The following is an 18,023-nucleotide window of genomic DNA, read 5'->3' on the forward strand; positions in this document are numbered from 1 at the left end:
AAAATATATAATTGTTAATTTTTTTGCTAAGGATCTCCAAAAACTTTCAAGGATTGAAAGCCGCAGGATACGTGTGGGCGCATAACGTAAATAGCTCTAAATGGGGAGGGAGCAATTGAGCCCACGCACGTCTCGCTCCCCCTTCAGGACCCCTACACAACACACTTACACACAGTTTTCCCTGACCGATTTCTACGCTGTATATACCTAGTGCACAAGTGTGTGCTCTTTTCCACACTCTCATAGTCCCGTGGATAAAAGCGTGTGCGCTAAAGACCGCACGGCAAAAGAGAAAATAATAACTGTTTTTTTATAATCTTTAATGTTTATAATGCTTTTTCAATATATAATATAAGCACGATAAACCGCTAACTACATACACTAACCTCAAAATGTAAACCATTATTATTTATTACGTAGAGCTGTATCTGTCTCATCATCATCACATCAACCCTTTACCGGCCCACTACAGAGCACGGTTGTCCTCCCACAATGAGAAGGGGTTAAGGTCGTAGTTCACCCAAGGCCCAGTCAGGTCCCCAACTTCTGACGTCATCCCGACGTGGGCACACGCACCACGTACTCAGAAGCGTGCGGACTAATCACCGTCTTTAACCCGTTCACTTCAATCGTCGCCTGAGCCAAGTTTCGGCCTCACATGAGACCCCTTCGCTTCTTCAAGTCCTAGGGTTCAAACTCTTCCTGGCAAAGCCCCATTCCGAGGCTCGCCAGCAAGCCCGCGTTACGCTATTATAATCATTTGGGGTTAATCAGCTACACACAATCAGAAGAGAAAAAAAAAACCTGGCCCAGTGCCTATTGGTTGACTCCACATGAAACCTGCATGCCCGAGAGTTCTTTATAACGTTTTGCTTCACCTGATTGGATATTTTAATTAATTAAAACGCGCATAGAATCCGTTGCGTATTTTAAAAGATCTACGTACAAACAGCGGGAGCGACTATTTTATTTAATAGCTCCACTTCAATTTTTTTTTCTTTAGATACAAAGATCAAGTTGTAAAATGTCACAAGAATAAATTCAGATGTAGATACATATTAAAGACAATCATAAAAAAAGACACTCGCACCATTTGTTTAGGCAGCACATTCACTATCACTGCCAAACTATAAATCAATAGCTGCTGCACAAATAACATAAAAACATAAACACTTTGGCGCCGTACCAAATGCATAACTGACTCATTTCCACTAAATATATAACAAATCCATTATTAGTTTAGTCTTCTATTACGAGTTTATACGATCTGAGGGTTTTTTTTCTTCAGAAAACATCTTCCTATCATCCGCAAATGTGTATAACAAACTGACAATTTTCCCATTAACCAGGTTCAAGAGTCGATGACGAATGGTGTAATTTTTAGTCAAAAGGGCAAACGGTCTACGAAAACATGAGTGTATAGTCAACACTGGCCTCATATTTTGTATGGAGATCACGAATCGCCATCGATATAGGTGCCAGCAGGGCGAGCACAGGCAGGAGACAAAAATTATTTAAAGCACGGGAACAGAGAATACTCAAAGTTTACCTCCATTTATTATCCCTACTAATATTATAAATGTCAAAGTAAGTTTTTTTCTTCGCTTTCACGCAAAAACTACTTAACCGATCCTCATAAAACTTTGTACACATATTCTTGGAAGTGTTAGAATTAATATAGGATACTTTTTATCCGGACATTAAGCTCTTAAGGTTCCTTTGGGAGAGGGGATGAAAGTGTTTGACGATTTTACACCATAACTCCGACAAATTATAACAGATTTAAATAATTATTTTGTACTATAGAGGTTATAATATGTATTTATTTTTGCCCAAACTTTGTGCAATCTGATGGATGTAATTGGAGATAGAGGATATAACTCGCCTCGGATAGAAGCAGCAAACTCCTCATTTAAGGCTTAGCGATACTGAATACTTTAATTTTCTTTTGAACTATAAAATTAAATGCAGACGAAGTTGATTATTTCCACTTGTGCGCCAATGCTCTGAGAGTTGATAAAGCTGTGGGAGAAGATAATTTTTTGTCCTTTCCCCGGGGAGATAATGTCTCCTGCCCATGCTAGCCAGGGAAAGGCCTAATAAGCTATGAAGGAAAACATCGTGTTGAAACCAACACACCTGAGAGTTTTCCATAATGTTTTCAAAGGCGTGTGGAGTCCACCAATTCGCACCACGCTGGCAGACTACGGCCTAAACCCTTCTCATAGTGGGACGAGACCTCACCGTGTCGGTAATAGGTTTGTTATGATGATGATCACAGATTCGACTCTTAATTAAATTAGCGTGGTAGTAACATACAAGCTCGAACTTAGCCTAGTAGAGACATCAATCAACTACGGTATAAGTTAAAACATTATCGTAATTCGAATTTGCCGGCCGATTGGTGCAGTGGGCAGCGACCCTGCTTTCTGAGTCTAAGGCCGTGGGTTCGATTCCCACAACTGGAAAATGTTTGTGTGATGAACAAGAATGTTTTTCAGTGCCTGGGTGTTTATATGTGTATTATAAGTATTTATCTGTATTAGATTCATAAAAATATTCATCAGCTATCTTAGTACCCATAACACAAGCTACGCTTACTTTGGGACTAGATGGCGGTGTGTGTATTGTCGTAATATATTTATTATTACTATTATTATCAGTACTGACCTCTGTCACGAGAAAGAGATATTACAGCTCCATGCTACTTCAATGCAGCTAGCACTAGCCAGTAGCTTAGTAGTAGTAGAGCTTTTTGTGATAGAACTCGTCCGGAGAAGTACTACAGCCACGCTTGTCTGCCGTCACACAGCATTCCTGTGTTCCGGCCTGAAAGGCGTGGGTGCCGGTGTAACTACAGGCTTAACACCTAAGCCTTAGGCTGATGGACACAGGGGGGCATTTTGGATGTGTTTCTTGCATGCCCTTTCTCTGTTCATAAGCGATAGTTTTCCACTTACAATCTGCTTGTTACTTCAGTTGTTACTTTAAAATAGGTACTGGGAACTTCTTGGCAGCAACACACAATAACTTGGAATCTTCTGCCCAGGGTCTCTTTGGACATGCGAACCACTGAGACGACGAGGCACTTGAAATATGTGACTCGCAAGTAGCAGAACGTGGGTGGGCCATAAGAATAGCGCATCTCCAAGGGCTGTCACGAATGACGCCGGTTTCATTCAGACATGTGCGTCAAGCGATGCACGGCTGTTGGGCCGTTGCCCTTATACGGCGCAGGGAGCGCGCAGTGGACCGTGGCCAACAGAACGGTCAGTTATTTTCCTTTTGTTTACTATCTATTTCGGGAACCGCGGAACGTGCTTGTGGCGTGTTATTTTGTATTTACGACTTCCATTCGTCGGCGTAGGTTTTTAACGAACGATCCTTATGAGGACGAAATGAACAAATAGTGAAACAAGCGATGGAGCGAGCCACGTTTGTAATAAAACCGTGTACACGACTATTATTAAAGCATCAATAACCACTCCACTTGAGTACTATTCCTCAAACAGACGGTTGGTCATATCATACCATGTAGCAGTTGACAGACATTTTTTTACCTCAAAAAAATATAAAAAAAGTTTGTGAGCTAAAATAAAATATTCATGCAACATCTCCCTCTTAATGCTAAAGATTGCGCGAGAGTCACAGCACTAGGCTCGGGGTGCTGGTAGACGTCAGGGAGGTATACCAACCAGGCGTCACGTAAAGGCAACGTGATTTTTAGTTCGGATACCACCCTTCAGAGAGTCCCACATAACCTCCGTCCTGTCCGTTGGTACCAAGTTGCCACACATTTCACCACCACGATAAAACAAGGCTCTCCTAAGTATGAAGATACTTAAGTTATATAAGTATAATTTTCTTTGAGAACTGGGCTAACGCATGGAAAAAATATTCTCCAAATCCAACTAGGAATTCCTGAGATTAAACGCTTAACCTTCATACTAAAGATATGATTTGAAATTCATACCAAATTGTGGTTGGGCAGTAGAACGATGACGGCGGTTTCATTCAGCTATCTGCGTCAGGCGTTGCATGAGCGATGCTTGCCTTATACGGCGCAGGGAGATGTCGGTGGAGCGTGGCCAAGAAATACTACGGTCAGTTATTTTCCTTTTGTTTACTTATCTATTCTTGGAACGGATTACAGCACAACGTGGATTATATTAAAGTATTACAAGGGTTGAGATTAAGAGGATATGAATCATGATCGACCTATTTAATGTCCTACTGCTGCCTAGCATCATCATCATCAAACCTTTACCGTCCCACTACAAGGCACGGTTTTCCTTTCAGAATGAGAAGGTTTAAGACCGTAGTCTATCACGCTGGCCAAGTGCGGATCGGTTCAGAACATTATGGAGAACTCTCAGGCATGCAGGTTTCCTCAAGATGTTTTCCTTCACCGTTTAAAGCAAGTGATATTTAAATTGCTTAATTTGAAAACGCATATAGCTCCCGAAAGTCAGTGGTGCGTGCTCGAACACGGTCTCCACGAAAGGAAAGCCGATGCCTTACCCACTAGGCTATCACCGCTTTATAAAATTGTGTATCAATTATTCAAGTTGACTTTTGGTACTGGACTTTGATAGCTACATTTTTTAAATATAGAATACTATATATATAAAAATGTTACGTTGTTTCGTGTACGCTTCAAAAACTCAAAAAGTTCTGCACCGATCGAGCTGAAATTTTAGCATGATATAAAATACGCATCAAGGGTTGTTTTTATAATTTTTTCTCAACCATTCAATCACAATGTGCCACAGCGAAGCGTGGCAGGGTACATCATGTATAGTATATAGATCTGTATAAGTAAATGTTTAGAAAAGCATTTTGCGCTGCTACACTTTAACACTATAACTACTTTTTCCCCAAGGGTTGTCTCGAAGAGATTGCGGTAGCAATAAGACCGCCTTTGCATACCTACTAATGTTTGTAAAAACATTATTTCGCTGTATTTGTGTTGGTTTCAATGCATTTTTATGCGATAAAGTGCATCTATTTATCTGTCTATCAAATTGGGCATTATTCACAAAAAATAATATCTCACATAGCATAATATAACCGCGGTCGATCGCGCGTCAATACGCGGATGACTTCACATCCGTTTCCGCGCGTGCGCCTGGCTCGCCTCCAAGCTATTCCTGACCGATATCCGACGTCGACAACAGGTCTGATTAAAATTACAACCAAGATTCTGGCCAAAACTAATTTCACAACTAGAAACCTTTGAAATATGGGTTATATGTCTTTAAACCTGTATTCCTGATAGCATACATGACAATGGATAGCTGGCAATGGATATTATGAATGGATTTCCAGACCCTACGGTTTTGTAGCACCCTGTAACTCGCTTTATTTCCTACGCTGCGTTTTAAGGTCCTTACCAATCAACTTCGTATCCCAGTATCCGTTCGATCTAGGAGCTATGTCCCATTGCGTGAAAGAGTTTATTTCCGGCTCTTCTCGGTAGAATCTGCTTTCCGAACCGGTAGTAAATTCACTACAAACAGACATTCTTGATGTTTCAAAAGTGCTTATAAAGTAGGCCTACTTGAAATAAATAAATTTAGAATTTTTTTTAAACCCCCAAAGTTGGCATCCATGTTTGCAGCCATCACTTGTCAGAGAGAGTAGCAGAGATTTTTTTTATTTGCATTCCACTAAACGTTAGCCCTTGACTGCAATGTCACCTGATGGTTAAAGATGATGCAGTCTAAGATCGTAGCGGGCTTACCTGTTAGGGAGTATGGTAGTCATACCCCTAATCGGTTTCTACAGAACACTAAATCGCTTAGAGCAGGATTTTGTTTGGTCTTTGTTTTTCGACGGCCGATTGGCACAGTGGGCAGCGACCCTGCTTCCTAAGTCCAATGCCGTGGGTTCGATTCCCACAAATGGAAAATGTTTGTATAAAGAACATGAATGTGTTTCAGTGCTGGGTATCAATTAATTATTATAAGTATTTATGTACATTATTCATAAAATTATTCATCAGTTATCTTAGTACCCATTACACAAGATACGCTTACTTTAGGACTAGATGACGATGTGTGTATTGTCGTAGTATATTTATTATATATTTTTTTTTTATTATTATTTATTTATATATATAATATATATATATATATAAACAAGGTTTACCCACAAATATTTGAATAGATTCATGTGAAAAGTCCTAATTTGGCCATGGTGGGGGAGTATCTGACTCCAAACTAGTTATAACTGTATTTAGGATATCACAGTTTGTTGGATTAGTAGTACATAAAAGTAATAGCTTTTTATGACTGAGGTCCTCCAGGAAAGTTATACCGTCATGCTTATTTCTGCGGCCAAGAAGCATTGTTCCGGTGTCAATACAGGCACAAGATGCTTCAGCTTGATAGACACAATGTGGCACTTCGTAGGACGTATTCGTTGCATGCCTTGCGGAGCAGCGGCGTGCACTTCATACATGCACAAAAGCGCTGCCTACCCTAACACTTTCATATAACTGGCAACGGATGAGGATTTTGACCTTTTATGCTATTTTTGTTCTTTACGATTACCTGGTGCAAAATACTTTGCTTGATCCAACAGTGGTAACCACAAAAATAAACTTTTCTTTCTTACAAAAGTACGTACTTAAATACGTCACTCGACAGAAGTTGTTACTAAAAATTCAGAATTCAAAAATGTTTTATTCATGTAGACCGTAAAACAGGCACTTATGAAGCGTTTATACATTTAACATCTTACCATTAATGTTAGGTGATGGTGATAACTGCATTAGTTAACTTAAAACTAGAGCTCCATACGCGCCCTGTTCTAAGAAGAGCCCACGAGAAACTTAGCCAGGTTTTTTTTTGTTATCAGCATTAGACAATCGATGTGTTTTTATTTTTTTATTTCATTGCAAATTTGGGTAAGTATACAGGTATTAAATATTACGGTTAGCTCTTAACCAAACTCCGCTTAACAGAATGCTCATCATGTTGCTATAATAGTAAAAATCATGTCAAATTAATGTGACACCTTATCTGAGATAGTCATTAGTTGCATAGTAGCTTATATTCATTAAGAATTCGAGGTAATATTTAGCTATGAAGTTAGAGCAATTTATACCCAAGCTTTTTCATCATACACGTTATACTTACATTAGTATAGGATTTTTCTATAAGCTTACCTTTTATATAAACTTTGAACTTATTGAGATACTAGGCTCGAAGAGAAACATCCAGAACGCTGGGACCCTGAGAGCCTTGTCGCCGTAACAGGATCGAGTGTGGGACGTGACGGTTAACGGTACGGGAAACCGGCCGCCTAGCCCTAACTGTAAACTCACTGACCCTCCCATCCGGGTTCCTACAAACGATGTGATAGAACATGTATTACAGAGGCCTGGCTTTTGGCCGAACCCTGTGACAAGCTCAAAATCACCATCTGTCATTTTAGACGGCCGATTGGCGCAGTGGACAACGACCCTACTTTCTGAGTCCAAGGCCCTGGGCTCGATTCCCACTACTGGAAAATGTTTATGTCATGAACATGAATGTTTTTCAGTGTCTGGGTGTTTATCTGTATATTATAAGTATTTATGAATAATTACACTTTTATTGTACACTTCATAAAAATACAGTAAAAATTAAAAGAGAATAGTTTGGACGATGTACACAATTAGTCGGCCTTATCGCTACATAGCGATCTCTTCCAGGCAACCGATAGCGTTAAACACATCTCAATACGAGAGGTAGGTGGTGCCTTTAAATATATACATAAATACTATATATATATATATATATATATATATATATATATATAATAAACTTCTACACACTTTTATATAAACATACTAATTATTTATGTTTATTATTCATAAAAAGAAATATGTAGCAGTCATCTTAGTACCCATAACACAAGCGACGGTAACTTTGGGACTAGATGGCGATGTGCGTCTTATTATATTTATTTACATTCCCCAGCATATTGATAACACTTTAACGATTAATATGTATCCTACATTTAAATCTTATTTTAAGATTTGATGGACAAAGCCAGTGGCGTGATTAGAGGGTATGCATAGGGTATGGAGATGATATTAAATGAGTTATATTTATCCAGTACGAGTTATAAAAACGTAAGGGTAGGCTTTTTATAGCGCTTACAAAGCCTATTGCCTATTCTTAAGTTTTCTAAAACTCGTACTAAGATTATTATAATTTTATATAATCTGCATACCTCTGTCTCTCTCTCTCTCTCTCCACGCCACTGGACAAAACAGATGGCCCACCCGCACCGCTAGCATGGGCAAGAGACATTTTCTTCCCCGGGGAAAGAACAAATGTTAATCTTCTCCCACAACCTTACCAAATCGTTCTCGGTTCGGATACGTTTAACCGGTGAACCAGTAGTCACGGACAAGTGGTGACCTAATGGGTGCTGCTCGCCCGAAAAAAATACAATGAAATTGTTGATACAATGATTGACTCGACTTATCGTTCTAACCTACTCGACTAAATTTTGAATGTTAAGACGCATTGCGCTACTATTTTCCTATTATAATGTTAAGGATTACTTAAACGATAAAAAGCTTGGGTGTGAATTGCTCCAACTTCATAGCTTAATATTAATTCACTGTGAGATGGTGATACCAAAAAAAAATTTACCCGGCTTAGTTTGTTGTGGGCTCTTCTTAAACCAGGGCGCGTTTGGAACCCTCGTAGCTTTAGGTTTAAGTTGGCGAACGAAGTTATCACCATCCCCTTACAATTATGTAAACATATATGTATGAAGGCTTCATGTATTAAGAAATTTTGAATTTGAATTATGAAATTACTTTCTACTAGACTTAACAACTAAGGTAGTGCGAACAAGGAATTAGGGCATTGGCCATACAGATTCTCTTGGTTAATATCCCTATCCCTATCCCTACTAATATTATAAATGTCAATGTAATTTGTTTGTTACGCTTTCACGCAAAAACTACTTAACCGATCCTGATGATACTTTGTACACTTATTCTTGGAAGTGTTTGAAGTAATATAGGATACTTTTTATCCCGACATTAAGCTCGGTTCCTTTGGGAGAGGGGATGAAAGTGTTTGACGACAAATTATAACCGATTTAAATAATTATTTTTGTACTATAGTGGTAATAATATGTGTCTAATTTTGCCCAAACTTTGTGTAGATCTGATGAATGTGAGGAAAGCTGCATACCTGAGAGTTCTCCATAATGTTCTCAAAGGTGTGTGAAGTCCACGAATCCGCATTGGGCCAGCGTGGGAGGACTACACAGCCTTAACCCCTTCTCATTGCGGGAGGAGACCAGTGCCCGTATGATGATGATGATCATTCATATCCGCAAAGTAACGCCTCCTTTTATCCAATATATTAAGCAAGATGCTAGCATAAATTACAACAATCCTCATGATGTAATGTAAGTAATATACATTTTTTTGGGTAGGCAGTGCGTTTTTGCATGTATAAAGTGCACGCCACTGGCTGTAACTCATCAAACACTTTTTTATTTTGAATGCGGCTATCATTATACCAACTTAATATCAATGCAAATGTCTTTTATTTCATTGCCCTTTTTTACGCAGCAACGGAGCAACTGAACTGCTTGATATTATCTATACAGATAGTTAAGGCTGCTTTTTATCGAGGCAAACCAATCTACGCGGGTGAAGTCGAGGGTCAAAGATGTTTTGCATATAAATATAAGAGAATTAGAAAGAAATATAGAAACAGACAAAAAAATAAAACAGGAAACTCAGATGCCTCCTGTGAGGATTGAACTCACGACCCCTGGTTTACGAGACCAGTGCTCTACCACTGAGCTAAAGAGGCGATGTTAGATTCCGCCAAATAGTCTTCCACACACAAATGATCATCTTCACCGTGGAATACCAATGAAAAACACTATAGAATATTAATATAGGATACTATGAATGTTAAGAGTTAGCGATAGCTTAAAGAAAAATCCTATTACAGTAATAAGTATGTAATGGTTAACATTATAAACGATAAATAAGCTTGGGTACGAATTCTCTAAACTTATAGCTAACTTATTGACTGTTAGATGGTGATAACGAAAAAAAACTGCCTAAGTTTCTTCTAAGCTTTAGTTATACCCTAACCCTCCTCAGCCCTAATCAGCCCGTCAAATACGTATCACTGGCATTCTCAAAGTAACGCCGTATTTCATAACGTTATCTTCGTCAAATCTGAACTGATAAACAAGATACCTACCTATGTATCCAAATATATAAGCCTATGATTGTAATAAAAGATAACTAAATGCATGCCTAAGAAACGATATCATCATCATCCAGTGGCGTGCATTTCATACATGCACAAAAGCACTGCCTACCCTATCATTTTTATATAACTCGTGTTAGAGGAGGATTTTTGCCGTTTTATGCTATTTTCCTGCTGTATGCATACCTTGGTAAGAAACCCAGTGCACACTACTGTCATCAACATATCAACTCTTTACCACAATTTGAAGTTTAGGCCGTAGTCCACCACGCTGGCACAGTGCGGATTGGTGGACTTCACTTGAGAATATTATGGAGAACTCTCAGGCATGCTGGTTGTTCCCTCACGATGTTTTCCTTCACCATTGAAGCAAGTAATATTTTAATTACTTAAAACGCACATAAAGAAAAGTTAGAGGTGCGTGCTGTGATTCAAACTTGGACCTCCGAAAGTGAAGCCGATGTCCTAACCACTGAGCTACCACAACTTGATATGAAAGTAATTAAAATTACATGGCTTTTGTCTTTCCGCCCTGACATCATCATAATTATAATTATCTTCTAAACATATTAGTAAAAGTAAACAATAACTCAAGGTCTAACTTTAAATCATGAAGTCTCACCAGGAACTATGATGTTTACAAACTTGAACTCACATATTTTAGGAGATATAGGCCGTAGAGTAAAAAAAATTTTTCATAGAGCTATAATTTTCGATTGTTGATCGCCAAAATTTAACTTTAAATAAGATTGCAGCTGATGACGATGATTGTAATGATAACCGAGCTAGGAAACTTATCGGTGACGAGGTTTTCATCTTCAAAGTATGGAGCACCGTCGTCGCCTATTGTCGGTATACTACAAAACATCTCGGAGTGTGCTCAGTACGGTTACCTTGAGCAAAGACATTTGGAGAAAGGATAAAATTTTATCTTCTACTACAGCTTTATTAACTTTCCTAGCATTGGCGCACAAGTCGAAATAATATCTAAATGCTAATACATGTAGTTATACACGTGGATAAACTTCTCCTATCCCCTGTTGCCGTGCTTTGGCAGGCAGGCACGTAAATTGTATCGTGGATGAATGAGAACGTGTAAATGGGATATACCTATGCTAGCCGTGAACTAGCCCCAGATCTACAGTGTGTTCGAACCGGGGCAGAGACTTGACAGCGGCGGCGCCCGACCCCTATCTATCTATCTCCAAAGTTTATAAATAATAATGGCTCCTTTTTCTTACAAGTCACCGCCTACTATGTTACCGTAAGTTAAGCGCTTTTATGAAGCAAGATTCCTTATTACACGCTTTATATTAGCTTCACTTGTATGTTTGTTTGTAACCGACTTCTTTGGGCGCGATTTTGACTCACTTTAAACGGTCAGATTTCTTTCAAACTTTGTAGACATATGGAGGACCGATGACAATACACTAATCTGAAAAGATTATTCCAATTTTCACTATAAAAAATAAGATTTTTTACTAATTACTACAGCGCCATCTAGACCCAAATGTAAAAAGAACCTATGGCGTTCGCGTACCTAACAAATTCCACAGAAAACATTAAGCTGCTAGATGGTAGAGGGCGTTAGCTATTACTTTTTAATGGCCTGTTTTAAATAATAATTAGAACTTGCATTTCGAGAGACGGGCACACTGAATAAAAAAAAAAATATTTTATCTCTTTAATGGTGGATGGGTTACCGATTAATTTTGCTCTAATAAAAATAAAAATAATAGATCAAGAAAAACTAAAAAAAATCGCTATTATGAATAAACTAAAAGAAAGAAATTAGTTTAGTTTTTTATACCAAGCGTGTTTTTTTAGTTTGTTTGAACTATTTAATTATGATTTTGCGCCCCCAGTAACTGCCACAAGGGGCGGGTCCCCGGTGTAAGTATATTTCATAAGGAATCATCCTGTAAAAGTATTAAATCAAAAGAAGCATATTTATTTTTCCATACAAACTATTTTAAGTGTTTACTTATGACAACCCTATTGTAGATAAAAGACCGACACGCGCATAGTACGTACGCTACGCGACCCGTTCCTAATATAGTGTTAGGTTTGTGTATCTGATTTCTTTCAGTAAAAACCACGGCAGTGGTTTACTGAAAAACTATTACGTTTTCGGATTCACAGATAAGTCTCAGAGACAATACATAATCTACCTCTATAGCCTTTTAAGTATTATTACGGTTCTATTTACACGTTGTTTAGTAGTCACAATATCTATCCATGAAACAAATAAAAACTGATTAACATAATAAAATCTCACCTTTTACTATCTCCTGGTGTGTTATCTGTAAAAGAAAACATTAAGTCAGTACCTACTGAATATAACAATAACAAAATAAAAAAAAAGGATTATGTGGTTTTCACATTATGGACAATTAACTAAAAATTTTCGGAATAATATTCCATTAAGGGTATAATAATCGCTTCATTAATCTTAATTTTATAAACTGAAAACAATATTGATAATGGGAAATGATACAAGTAGACTAAGTCTCCAACTAATATATATTTATAATACATATTTTTATTGAACTCTGTATCTTATAGTACGACATACATAACACAACACAATTATTAAGATGACATACACATATTAAAAAACTCAAAACAATAATTTATAATCGTTAAGTCATCTTGATCCATTTTTCAATAATTTTCAATCATTCTATTATCAATTCCATCTTCATCATGAGTTTTACAGTTTATATATGTAACCAATATTTCATGGAGCACTTGCACAAATGAGTGATAGTCTATACACTATACGGTCAGCTGATGCGAACTCGGCTGCTCTGACGAGCGCCTGTCACTTTATCCCTACTCCGCGGCCGACTGTCACGCAACATGCAACTCAAACTCGAATAATAATTATGCTTTAAAAAGTTAAAAAAAAAATAAAGCAAAAGATGCATATGCCGAAACCCGGGATCGAACCAGGGACCTTTAGATCTTCAGTCTAACGCTCTCCCAACTGAGCTATTTCGGCCAGTGAAGTTGTCAGCGAAATTAAACTAAAGCTTCTTTACAATATGAATCAAATACTGTAATACTAAATTTATTGGAAAAAAACGTACTTCTATGAAAATCATGCAGTTTGATGCAATGCATGAATTTAATGCAATAGCAATGACAAAAATGATTTCAATTCGAGGAATGGTCTCTAAACTTTAAAGTGGCTCCATCTATGCAGTCACCAATGAACTCTAAAGTTGCGAAAAATCACCTTTATTCACTACACATAGATAGCGCTATTAATAATTTCTGAATTGATAAACTGTGCAAGCATGTTTGAGCAATTTCAAACAGTACTTAGGCAAGATAATATAGGCAAATAATTATAATAAAATAGAACCTAAACAAATAAAACCATATAAAGCAGAAATTGATCTTTGGTTGATTTTTGGTTGGTGCAGTAAATAAGTTACCTTAACCCTTGTATCCTTAGAATGTCTCTCTTCAGCTGTAAAAGTAACAGTTACCTGCCCTTACTGCCCTGTCCACATAAATCCACCCTGTATTCTATTTTTTGTGCAGACAAAAGCAAAACTGATTGCTTCAAATATTTTGTAACCATGTTTCTGATTAAAGGTGTGTAACTTGAGTTTCCAACTAGGCAAGCATGCTACAAAGTAGACCTTGTCATTGTATTCCATCCTGATGGAATACAATATAAATAGATTGGCTTATAATATACCATAGTCATGCCTGCATGACTATGGTATATTATAAGCCAATCTATTAAATAAAAAAAAAATTTTTTTGTTTACCTGGTTCCTGCACCTGCACAGCCTTGTCCACCGCCACTTGTCCCACATCGTCCAGCACTACACCACACTTTTTATAGAGGTGACTACGGAGCTGCATAAGCTTCTGCGTCTTTTGGAATGCTTTGATTTCATCCTGATAAAAGCAAAGGAATTTCATATACATATATCAAATTATTCATACATATATTCATTTATATATACATATATCAAAATTGCAGAAACATTGAATTAATTGCTTTCTATGTCAAGTCAAATCAAGGTAAATATTTGTATTTTTAAATAGGTACATAGTTGGCACTTTTGATTGCCTGCAATGTACATATTATTTATGTAATAACTACATCCAACAACAAAGTTTTTACCTTTGCTGCATTTGAAAGCAATTCAGTTTAAAAGCAATTATTTATTATTTTAAATAGCTTTTTGAGTGTTGAAGGACCCTTGTGTTACACTTTATAGATAAATAATAAATACAATAACAAAGCCCCTATTCAGTAATTTAAAGAAGTAGATTGGACCAGGAGGGATTTTCACATTTTAAGGCTAACAAATGTACACTTTAAAAACCTAAGAAATCTAGTTTAGTTGTTTGGAATATTAGTACAGCCAGGAACATTCAGTCCTGTATACTTAGATTACAATAATGTTTATGTGCTGGAAAATAAGCTTTACAATTATTGCAAGTAGGCCATATTTATACTACAGTTTACTATAACTGATTCAGTTGCACTGGTAGGCTGCTTGTCTATAGAAACAAGACTTTTTACATGAATACCTTTAATTCCTTTAGTCTTGTATGGGATCTACTAGAGTAGCATTGCCTCAAGTGAGCGTCCGACCAACCCACAGGTTCAGAGTCTGTTACACAAGGCGCAGATCCGCGAACACGTATATTACGACTAGTTTCACGTTCATGGCGATTTCTTACAGGCGCAAGAGGCGATTTTCCCGGATCTAACGACTTTAGTGTTCTTTTCGGCTTAGGAACTTTAGTTCTATCAACAGGTTGTTCAACTTTATAACCACTTAAAACTAAAGGTAACTCTCTAAAAACACTAGAACTTAAGTTTGAAGAACTTGGTTTGGCGCCAATTTGCGTGGGAGCAGTTTCATGGCGCGTTACTCTAGAATTTGACTTAGAACTTGGATGAGATGTATTGTAAACGCGAGGCATCACTCTGTCGTACGATGTAGTACGTTTTAAATTGCGTTCGTCCATTTCTTTTCAAAATATTAGAAAATAAACAAACGATTTGCACAATAACAAATCAACCGTGGCGCCTTGTTATGACAACAAAACTGTACCAACAGATTATTAAGGCCAGACTTTGACATTGAAGATTCTACGTAAAGCCACAGTGACAAGTAAAATAACAAAATCCTATTGAAAATCAAAAAGCTTTACTGGCAACTCTAGTTCGTGCCTTTTCCAAGCTACTTGACACTGGCAAGGTACATTGTGCTGTTTTCGCACTACGAAAAGTCATAAATCAAAAGAAGAAGAAAAAATCAATGCCTATAAAAAAACCTTGTCGGTTTGAAGATGTCACTGGGCTTTTAAAAACAAGTCATTACTATGCGCCTAGAGCTCAGATGAAAGAGTTAATTCTATTCCCAGAGGTCCCAACGATTAATTTCCTCATTTCTCCACAGTCTACAAACTTTAATCTGTCATTGACCATTTAACTATTAAGTTGTAGTTTTAGCCATGTAGCCAATAGTATTTTAAATATTAAAATAATAATTATTATACAATGTTTGTATCATCTTTGCAAATAGTGTTGTTGAAATGTCGATAGTTGCGATATCGATAGTTTACCTTCGTAATCAATTTCATACAGAACCACCGATTTTATCCATATTAGCAATAGTAGACTTAACGCTCAGATACAAGCGCATCATCGTGACAAGCAACCGACACACTCCAATTTGAGTACTAATATTACTCATTTTAATTTGGTTGGTTTTGTGATTATAACCTTTAAATATCAATAGACCTATGGATAAGGTGAAATACCATTTGTTATGGAATTTTTAATGCATTATAAACCAGAGGATTGTAATTTTTTTGCCAAGTATGTGGCTGGTTTGTGATTTAAGGATTGTGCATGGAACTATTACACCTCTAAGTAATTTCGGACTTTCCAGTTTGGACCTTGTTTTAGCTTTGACACTGACCTCTCTTATTGACACAGTAATATTTATTTGACTTTCTATTTTTGAATTTGAATTTGAATTGCCCCTTTGGATGGCCAAACTAATTTGTTGGCCAAGATAACTGCCCTCTCTAGGATCACCGGTAGACTCAACAACCCTTTTCGATAATTCTTTGAAAAGACCTCTTGCTTCCGGACTTCTAAATTCAATTCAAAACAGTTAAACATGTTGTAATAAAAGAATAGTACCAAATCATATATTTTTATTTTAACCTTTCAATAACAATGTTTTTTATATTCCTACATGTAAAAGCTCTGATTAATATAGCTCTAATTGAACACAATTTCACAATGCAATAGAAACAATTATATTTATAATGCAATAGAAACAATCATACATAATTATAAGCAACATACCATCTTACAAAAATGAACATAAGCATTTAACTTTAAAAACAATTAACATTGGATGTTGGAAATGTGTTTAGGATAGGATGTGTGCCCAGTCTTATCTCAGTGACACAGGGCAAGAAAATTGTCAACAATTATTTCATGGCATGCATGTTAGTGCTGCTGGGCATACAAAATAACTATTTGACTCATTTTGTAGTATGGCTTGGTATGTTACTAATGTAATCTTAGCCCTATTTTCCCAGCAGTTCATTATGCTTATTATTATAGATTTCTTTTGCTTCCTCTAAATATTGTTCGCACAATGCTATTGTTTGTTTATTTACATTAAAAACTAAATCTTCTGACACACCAGTTTGTTTTTTGGACTTCTTAATATATTCATTTTGAATATCTTTCACTGTGTCCCTGCATTTGATGTATAATGCTTTAGCATTTTTTGCTAAAGCTTCTCTGTGCTCCTTTGTTACTTTTGGTACAGGGACATACAAGGTTGTGCCATCTTGCTGTGGATTTAAATTCAGTCCTGAGGTAGAGATTGCCTTTAAAACGTCTGGTATAACTTGTGGAAAGGATGCAAAGTTTATAACAATCGTTTTTGGGTTCTTTCTAACAATTTGTGCAAGCTCTTGCAACTCATAGTCTTTACCATCATGTTTAATAGGTAAAGCATCTATAGCGCCGGTCGTTGACCTAAGCGACAGGTTTTTGGCGAAGTCCTCCTTCATATTTACAATGGCACTTTGACATCTTTCCTTTAGCTTTTCAACCGGAACTAACTCTGCCATAACAGTAGGGTTAATCTCCACTTTTCCTCCGCCTTTCGCTTTCTTATCTTTTCCTCTGTCTTTACCTTTGGCATAGTTTCTAACTTGTGTAAAGTCTACAGAAGTGGAAACTACTTTTTCACAGCCGCGTACTAGGTTCAAAGGAGTTGTTCGTGTTTTAACATACAGAGGAACAATAAGTCGCTCCAAAAGCCTGGTAGTCATTGTGTTAATATTGCTGCTAGTAGTACGATATTCATTTAATTTGAATGTTAAAATCTTTCGGAAACAAAAATAATAACCTAGAATCTAAATATGTCACTAAAAACTTAAAAAGTTAAGAAATCGTTTGGTTACTGCAAAGTGGAATTTCAAAATTCTCGAAGTTCCAGAAATAATCAAACAATTGAATCCAAAAACAGAAATATAAAAATAATTAAACTATGATTAAAAATGTGCTCAAATTTCTATTCACAAGATAGTTAGTATTATATATGTTTAACAATTATCAACACATTTAACTAGCGAAGCCTCAAAGTACCCCCCTTACTCTAAATTGCAAAATTAAAACTCAAGAGATTGACAGCTCGGTAATATGACTGAAAACTAGTTTTTTGCTTAAAATTAATCCTGTTTTCAAATAATTGGAAGATTTTT

At 36.8% G+C, this 18,023-nt stretch overlaps 2 protein-coding genes and 2 non-coding genes across 5 annotated transcripts in view; all 4 read right to left on the reverse strand.

Annotated features, from left to right (window-relative positions):
• Positions 1 to 15,300, reverse strand: part of LOC120631404 (interferon regulatory factor 2-binding protein-like A) — a 150,718-nt gene extending 135,418 nt beyond the window's left edge. The window contains exons 1-3 of one of the 2 annotated variants that reach the window (XM_039900970.1): positions 14,961 to 15,300; positions 14,033 to 14,165; positions 12,526 to 12,550 (exon numbers count right to left, since the gene is read on the reverse strand). In XM_039900970.1, the coding sequence (XP_039756904.1) occupies positions 12,526 to 12,550; positions 14,033 to 14,165; positions 14,961 to 15,251 (449 nt within the window). In that variant the 5' untranslated portion in view covers positions 15,252 to 15,300. Of the gene's footprint in view, positions 1 to 12,525; positions 12,551 to 14,032; positions 14,166 to 14,807 lie in introns of both variants that reach the window. The other variant, XM_039900969.1, reaches the window with a different exon arrangement.
• Positions 9,765 to 9,836, reverse strand: Trnat-cgu. The gene has a single exon. It is a non-coding gene; the product is annotated as a tRNA-Thr (tRNA).
• Positions 13,179 to 13,251, reverse strand: Trnaf-gaa. The gene has a single exon. It is a non-coding gene; the product is annotated as a tRNA-Phe (tRNA).
• Positions 15,301 to 16,436: 1,136 nt separating the features above from the next.
• Positions 16,437 to 18,007, reverse strand: LOC120631466 (ribosome-recycling factor, mitochondrial). Its single transcript, XM_039901070.1, has one exon. The coding sequence runs from the start codon at positions 17,589 to 17,591 to the stop codon at positions 16,833 to 16,835; it is 759 nt and encodes a 252-aa protein (XP_039757004.1). The 5' UTR covers positions 17,592 to 18,007; the 3' UTR covers positions 16,437 to 16,832.
• Between the last annotated feature and the right edge of the window lie 16 nt (positions 18,008 to 18,023).

Source organism: Pararge aegeria, chromosome 18, assembly GCF_905163445.1.
Source record: "Pararge aegeria chromosome 18, ilParAegt1.1, whole genome shotgun sequence".
Taxonomy (NCBI): domain Eukaryota; kingdom Metazoa; phylum Arthropoda; class Insecta; order Lepidoptera; family Nymphalidae; genus Pararge; species Pararge aegeria.